The 7673-nt window shown below is 45.6% G+C and overlaps 1 protein-coding gene across 1 annotated transcript; it reads left to right on the plus strand.

Annotated features, from left to right (window-relative positions):
* The first annotated feature begins 6479 nt into the window (after positions 1–6479).
* Positions 6480–7394, plus strand: LOC148535016 (olfactory receptor 1M1-like). Its single transcript, XM_088464910.1, has one exon. The coding sequence runs from the start codon at positions 6480–6482 to the stop codon at positions 7392–7394; it is 915 nt and encodes a 304-aa protein (XP_088321036.1).
* Positions 7395–7673: the final 279 nt, after the last annotated feature.

The raw sequence follows: 7673 nt of genomic DNA on the forward strand, positions 1-7673 counted from the left end.
CCCCCCGAGCCCCCCCGATCTGAGGCCGATCCGAGTCAGGCTCGACTTTTCCCGCCTGACTCGGATCTGAAATCGAGGCAAAACGTCATCATCCCGCCTTCCGGGTCTCGCGGGTTTTGGATCCTATATAAGGTACCCGCGTCGGCGCCATTTTCTCACTCGGCAGTGGACAGTGAAGAGGGAGTGTAGTGTAGTGTAGTGTAGTGTAGTGCAGAGTAGTGTTGTGCTGTGCTGTACTGCGCTGTGCTGCTGTTCTCCATAGGGGCTGTGTCCACTACTTCAAAGTCCATAGGGGCTGGCTGTGTTGTGCTGTGCTGCTGATAATAGGGGCTGTGTCCACTACTTCAAAGTCCATAGGGGCTGGCTGGACTGTGTTGTGCAATCAGTTCTCCATAGGGGCTGTGTCCACTCCAAAGTCCTGTGCAGTGTCCCAGTCCTAAAGGGGTGCTGTAGTGTTGTCCAGGGGGTGCTCTGTCCATCAGGGGTGCTCCCCCCAAGTGCTAAAAAAATAATATTTTTTCTGTGTTTGTGAATTGTGTGCGCAGTAGCCGCACGTGCATCAACAAAGTAGTGCCAAGCGTGCGCCTGTGTCATAAGTAAAGGGCCGGCTGGCTTGACCGTTAAAGGGTGCTGTAACCCCCAAAGTACACTACAAACCAACTAACAAAATATTTTTTCTGTGTTTGTGAATTGTGTGCGCAGTAGCCGCACGTGCATCAGCAAAGTAGTGCCAAGCGTGCGCCTGTGTCATAAGTAAAGGGCCGGCTGGCTTGACCGTTAAAGGGTGCTGTAACCCCCAAAGTACACTCCAAACCAAATAACAAAATATTTTTTCTGTGTTTGTGAATTGTGTGCGCAGTAGCCGCACGTGCATCAACAAAGTAGTGCCAAGCGTGCACCTGTGTCATAAGTAAAGGGCCGGCTGGCTTGACCGTTAAAGGGTGCTGTAACCCCCAAAGTACACTCCAAACCAAATAACAAAATATTTTTTCTGTGTTTGTGAATTGTGTGCGCAGTAGCCGCATGTGCATCAACAAAGTAGTGCCAAGCGTGCGCCTGTGTCCCATAAGTAAAGGGCCGGCTGGCTTGACCATTAAAGGGTGCTGTAACCCCCAAAGTACACTCCAGTCCAAACCAAAAATAAAAATATTTTCTGTGTTTGTGAATTGTGTGCGCAGTAGCCGCACGTGCATCAACAAAGTAGTGCCAAGCGTGCGCCTGTGTCATAAGTAAAGGGCCGGCTGGCTTGACCGTTAAAGGGTGCTGTAACCCAAAAAGTACACTCCAAACCAAAAAAAAAAAATATTTTCTGTGTTTGTGAATTGTGGGCGCAGTAGCCGCACGTGCATCAACAAAGTAGTGCCAAGCGTGCGCCTGTGTCATAAGTAAAGGGCCGGCTGGCTTGACCGTTAAAGGGTGCTGTAACCCCCAAAGTACACTCCAAACCAAATAATAAAATATTTTTTCTGTGTTTGTGAATTGTGTGCGCAGCAGCCGCACGTGCATCAACAAAGTAGTGCCAAGCGTGCGCCTGTGTCATAAGTAAAGGGCCGGCTGGCTTGACCGTTAAAGGGTGCTGTAACCCCCAAAGTACACTCCAAACCAAATAACAAAATATTTTTTCTGTGTTTGTGAATTGTGTGCGCAGTAGCCGCACGTGCATCAACAAAGTAGTGCCAAGCGTGCGCCTGTGTCATAAGTAAAGGGCCGGCTGGCTTGACCATTAAAGGGTGCTGTAACCCCCAAAGTACACTCCAAACCAAAAAAATAAATATTTTCTGTGTTTGTGAATTGTGTGCGCAGTAGCCGCACGTGCATCAACAAAGGAGCAGCGCCAAGCGTGCGCCTGTGTCCCATAAGTAAAGAGCCGGCTGGCTCATTTCTTAAAGGGTGGTGTAACCCACAAAGTGCACTACTCTCCAGCAAAAATAAAAAAATATTTTCTGTGTTTAGCCGCACGTATTTATCAAATCGATATAACATAAATGGAGGACCAAACTTTCTCCGATAAAAATAAAATAGAGAAAGATCAAGAACCACTTCCTCCTAGTGCTGAAGCTGCTGCCACTAGTCATGACATAGACAATAACATGCCATCAACGTCGTCTGCCAAGGCCGATGCCCAATGTCATAATAGAGGGCACATACAATCCCAAAAGACAAAGTTCTGGAAAATGACATTGAAAAAAACATTTAAATCAGCTGAAGAGAAACGTAAACTTGCCAATATGCCATTTACGACACGGAGTGGCAAGGAACGGCTAAGGTCGATCCCTAGTATGTTCATGACTAGTGGTTCAGCTTCACATGACGATGGAAGCCCTCCTCCCACTAAAAAAATCAAAAGAGTTAAGCTGGCAAAAGCACAGCGAAGAACTGTGCTTTCTAAGAAGATATCACAAATCCCCAAGGAGAGTCCAAGTGTGGTGGTGGTTGCGATGCCTGACCTTCCCAGCACTGGACTGGAAGAGGTGGCTCTTTCCACCATTTGCACGCCCCCTTCAAGTGCTGAAAGGAGCACCCACAGTCCACTTGCTGATATGCAAATTGAAGATGTCACTGTTGAAGTACAACAGGATGAGGATACTGGTGTAGCTGGCGCTGAGGAGGAAGTTGGCGAGGAGGATTCTGATGGTGATGTGGTTTGTTTAAATCAGGCTCCGGGGGAGACAGTTGTTGTCCGTGGGATGAAAAAGCCCATCACGGTCATGCCTGGGCAGAAGACCAAACATTCCACCTCTTTGGTCTGGCAATATTTCTATCCAAATCCGGACAACAACTGTCTTGCCATATGTACCATATGTAAAGGTGAAAAAAGTAGGGGTAGGGACGTCAACCACCTAGGAACATCCTCCCTTATACGGCACCTGCAGCGCGTTCATAAAAAGTTACTGTCAAGTTCAGAAACTTTGGCTAAGACCGTAAGCAGTCCAGGGACACCTAAATCCCGTTGTCCTGTTGTATCCTAGTGCCTGCAAACCACACCGTCAACTCCCTCCTCGTCAATTTCCTCCTTAGTCAGGATCGGAAGTAGTCCTGCAGGCCATGTCACTGGCATGACTGACTCTCCTATCCGGGATTCCTCCGGAGGATCCTGCATTGCTACGCCTACTGTTGCCGCTGCTGCTGTTGCTGCTGCTGGGAGTCGTTCATCATCCCAGAGAGGAAGTAGGAACACCACTACTTTTACTAAACTATTGACCCTCCAACAGTCCTTAGCGAGGAGGATGAAGTACGACAGCAGTCATCCTGAAGCAAAATGTATAACTGAGGCCTTGACTGCTATGTTGGTGTTAGATGTGCGTCCGGTATCCGCCATTAGTGCAGTGGGATTTAGACAATTGATGGAGGTAGTGTGTCCCCGGTTCCAAATCCCGTCTAGATTCCACTTCACTAGGCAGGCGATACCGAGACTGTACAGAAACGTCAGAAAAAGTGTCCTCAGTGTCCTGAAAAATGCCGTTGTACACAATGTCCACTTAACCACGGACATGTGGACAAGTGGAACAGGGCAGACTAAGGACTATATGACTGTGACAGCCCACTGGGTAGATGTATCACCTTACGTAGCAACAGCAGCAGCGTCACCAGTAGCAGCATCTCAGAAACGCCAGCTTGTTCCAAGGCAGGTTACGCTGTGTATCACCGGTTTCAGTAAGAGGCACACTGCCGACAACCTCTTAGAGAAACTGAGGGAAATCATCGCCCAGTGGCTTACCCCACTTAGACTCTCCTGGGGATTTGTGATATCTGACAACGCCACCAATATTGTGCGGGCATTACATCTGGGCAAATTCTAGCACGTCCCATGTTTTGCTCACACAATAATCTTGGTGGTGCAGAATTTTTTGATAAGCGACAGGGGCGTGCAGGAGACACTTTGGGTGGCCCGAAAAATTTCTGGCCACTTTCGCCATTCAGCGACTGCGTGCCGAAGACTGGAGCACCAGCAAACACTCTTGAACCTGCCCCGCCATCACCTGAAGCAAGAGGTTGTGACGCGGTGGAACTCAACCCTCTATATGCTTCAGAGGATGGAGGAGCAGCAAAAGGCCATACAAGCCTATACATCCACCTATGACATAGGCAAAGGAGGGGGTATGCACCTGACTCAAGCGCAGTGGAGAATGATTTTCGTGTTGTGCAAGGTTCTCCAGCCCTTCGAACTTGCCACACGTGAAGTCAGTTCAGACACTGCCAGCTTGAGTCAGGTCATTCCCCTCATCAGGCTTTTGCAGAAGCAGCTGGAGAAAGTGAAGGAGGAGCTAAGATGGAGCGATTCCGCTCGGCATGTGGGACTTGTGGATGAAGCCCTTCATTCGCTTTGCCAGGATTCCAGGGTGGTCAATCTGTTGAAATCAGACCACTACATTTTGGCCACCGTGCTTGATCCTAGGTTTAAAGCCTATGTGGTGTCTCTCTTTCCGGCTGACACAAGCCTGCAGAGGTGCAAAGACCTGCTGGTGAACACACTGTCAGCTGAAGTGGAACGTGACACGTCAATGGCTCCTTCTTCATTTTCTCCCGCAACTGGGGCTGCCAGGAAAAAACTTAGGTATCCTAAGCAACCCGCTGGCGGTGATGCAGGGCAGGCAGGACCAAGTTTGGACATCTGGTCCGGACTGAAGGACCTGGCAACAATTTCTGACATGTCTACTGTCACTGCATATGATACTGTCACCATTGACAGAATGGTGGAGGATTACATCGGTAACAGCATCCAAGTAGGCATGTCAGACAGTCCATACCTGTACTGGCAGGAAAAAGAGGCAATTTGGAGGCCCCTGTACAAACTGGCTCTATTTTACCTGAGTTGCCCCCCCTCCAGTGTGTACTGCGAAAGAGTGTTTAGTGCAGCTGGGAACCTTGTCAGCGAAAGGCGTAGGAGGTTGCTTCCACAGAATGTGGAGAAGATGATGTTCGTCAAAATGAATTATCAGCTCTGCCAGGGAGACCAGCCTCCAGAACGTACAGAGGGACCTGTGGTGGTGGATTCCAGTGGGGACGAGTTAATACTCTGTGAGGATGAGGATGTACACACTGAAGAGGGTGAGGAATCGGTGGATGAGGAGGATGAGGATGACATCTTGCCTCCGTAGAGCCAGTTTGTGCAGGGACAGATTAATTGCCAGCTTGTTTTGTGGGGGCCCAAACGAACCAATCATTTCAGCCACAGTTGTGTGGCAGACCCTGGCGCTGAAATGATTGGTTTGTTAAAGTGTGCATGTCCTGTTTATACAACATAAGGGTGGGTGGGAGGGCCCAAGGACAATTCCATCTTGCACCTCTTTTTTTTCTTTGCATTATGTACAGTTTGGGGCCTAGTTTTTCAAACTGCCATCCTGTCTGCCACTGCAGTGTCACTCCTAGATGGGTCACGTGTTTGTGCCGCCCACTCGTGTCGCTTAGCATAGTCATCCAGCTACCTCGGTGCAACCTTTTGGACATAAAAACACTATTGTGAGGTGTGAGGTGTTCAGAATAGACTGGAAATGAGTGGAAATTAAGGTTATTGAGGTTAATAATAGCATAGGAGCAGAAAAACCTACAAATTCTGTGATTTTAGCTGTTTTTATGCTTTTTTTCAAAAAAATACAGATCCAAAACACAAAACCCAGAACCCAAAACATGGAAGGGTGGTTTTGGCAAAACCAATCCAGATCCAAAACACGAAGAAAGATCCAGATCCAAAACACAAAACACGAAAAGTGGCCGGTGCACACCCCCAATATATATATATATATATATATATATATGTGTGTGTGTGGGCCTGCGGCTTATGGCTGAAAAATGAAGCTGAAAATCAACATTTTAAAAATATTACAATATTCTCGGGTAAGTAGTCATAATTAATGCTTAGAAACAGAGAAAATGTGCACTCTTAGTAGTTACATTTTATTGTTTATATGCGAAACACATGTTACAACAGAATGGACATAGGAACTTACACTTATGATTGACACACAAACAAAAAACTGAATGTTAACCAAACTATTCTTAAAAAAAAGTTTGACATGTGACTCACATTACATACGAATGTGACTTGCATTACATTTCTGTCCCCAGTTAAAGGGCTCTGGTACAAACTACTCAAACCTGTAGAATTCACGTGAATAAATCAATTTAGGCCTGCTTGTCTTTCTGATTAACTGTGAAATAAGATAATATTTCATCTGGTGATGATGGTCATTTCCAGTTGCAGCCAGCTTGCTCCATTGTGCTCACTAAGTATTCTCCAGCTCTAATGTCCTTGATCTCACCTGGGTAACTTTTTCCTTCATATTCAACATAGAACCAGTCACCAATGTTAATTACAACATATGAAATCACTGCTACAGTCACACAATATACTACAATCTTATAGCATCATCGATATAATAAAATGTTAGCAGTTATGTGAAATGTAATTTTCATGCATTGTGTCCTATACTTCATGGAATGAACCTTCTGATTATTGTCTTGCAGATTGACAGAATCTCATGGAAAACAACACTTCTATTATAGAATTCCACATTTTGCCATTTTCCATGAAAGCCGGTGATGAACCCATCATTTTTTATGTTTTTTTATTAATATTCCTACTTGGACTCCTGGTGAATGTAGCTATAATTACAGCGATATGTTTGGATTCACGTTTACACACCCCCATGTATCTGTTTCTCTGTAACTTGTCCTTTGTAGATATGTGTTATACAACAGTAACTGTCCCCAAACTGCTGGACATGTTGCGATCTGGGAATAACACAGTAACTTTCACACAATGTTTAACTCAGATATACTTTTTCTTTATAGCTACCAGCTCCGAGGATATACTTATATTTGTGATGGGGTATGACCGATACATTGCCATCTGTCATCCATTACACTATCACCAGATACTGAGCAGGAAGATCTGTATCCTGCTTGTGACGATGACCTGGCTATGTGCATGTTTAAATTCGATACTACTCATATTTTCAATCCTTAAAATGTCCTTCTGCCATTCTGTCACCATTCATCAGTTCTTCTGTGATACTAAAGCTCTGATTGTTATCTCCTGTTCTGGCTCAAACATGTTCTATATGGTTATGTATGTTGAAATGGTTTTACTTGGCCTTTGTCCTTTCCTCATCAATGTGGTGTCATACAAAAAAATTATCACTGTTATATTACATATAAAATCAAGGGATGGTAGAAGAAAAGCCTTCTCCACCTGCTCATCCCACCTCACCGTCATGATCATCTACTATGCTAACTGTATATCTGTATACCTGATGCCATCATCAGAGCAATACAAGGTTCTAGAGCAGGTCATGACCGTGCTGTATGCTACAGTGACCCCCATGGTAAATCCTCTTGTATACAGTCTACGCAATCATGAAATCAGGGTTGCCCTTCAGCGATTAGTGGCATAGCTGGTAATTCCTCATTTGTTCATCTTTTTCCTGTATACATGTTCTGGTAAATGTCCCTGTTGATGGCTGGTCCACACAGAAAATTGGAGGCCATTGGACAGGAAAGAAAGCTATCTGAGCTGGAGAAATAATGCAGTCCCTTACGGTCCTATCATGGTCTTGCATGGTCATAAGCCTGGTTTCAGAGGCTGACAGGTATTTGAAAATCTACAAAAGTGTATTACTGTAATGAAGACATTGACCTCCTGAAGATAAACCTTTATACTAATCCTCATTGTT

This window comes from Taudactylus pleione, unplaced genomic scaffold (genome assembly GCF_031769625.1).
Source record: "Taudactylus pleione unplaced genomic scaffold, aTauple2 ptg000061l, whole genome shotgun sequence".
In the NCBI taxonomy this organism is placed as follows: Eukaryota; Metazoa; Chordata; class Amphibia; order Anura; family Myobatrachidae; genus Taudactylus; species Taudactylus pleione.

Bases quoted from the DNA above. Each gene is read 5' to 3' on its own strand.
- LOC148535016 (XM_088464910.1), top strand. From the start codon at position 6,480: ATGGAAAACAACACTTCTATTATAGAATTCCACATTTTGCCATTTTCC.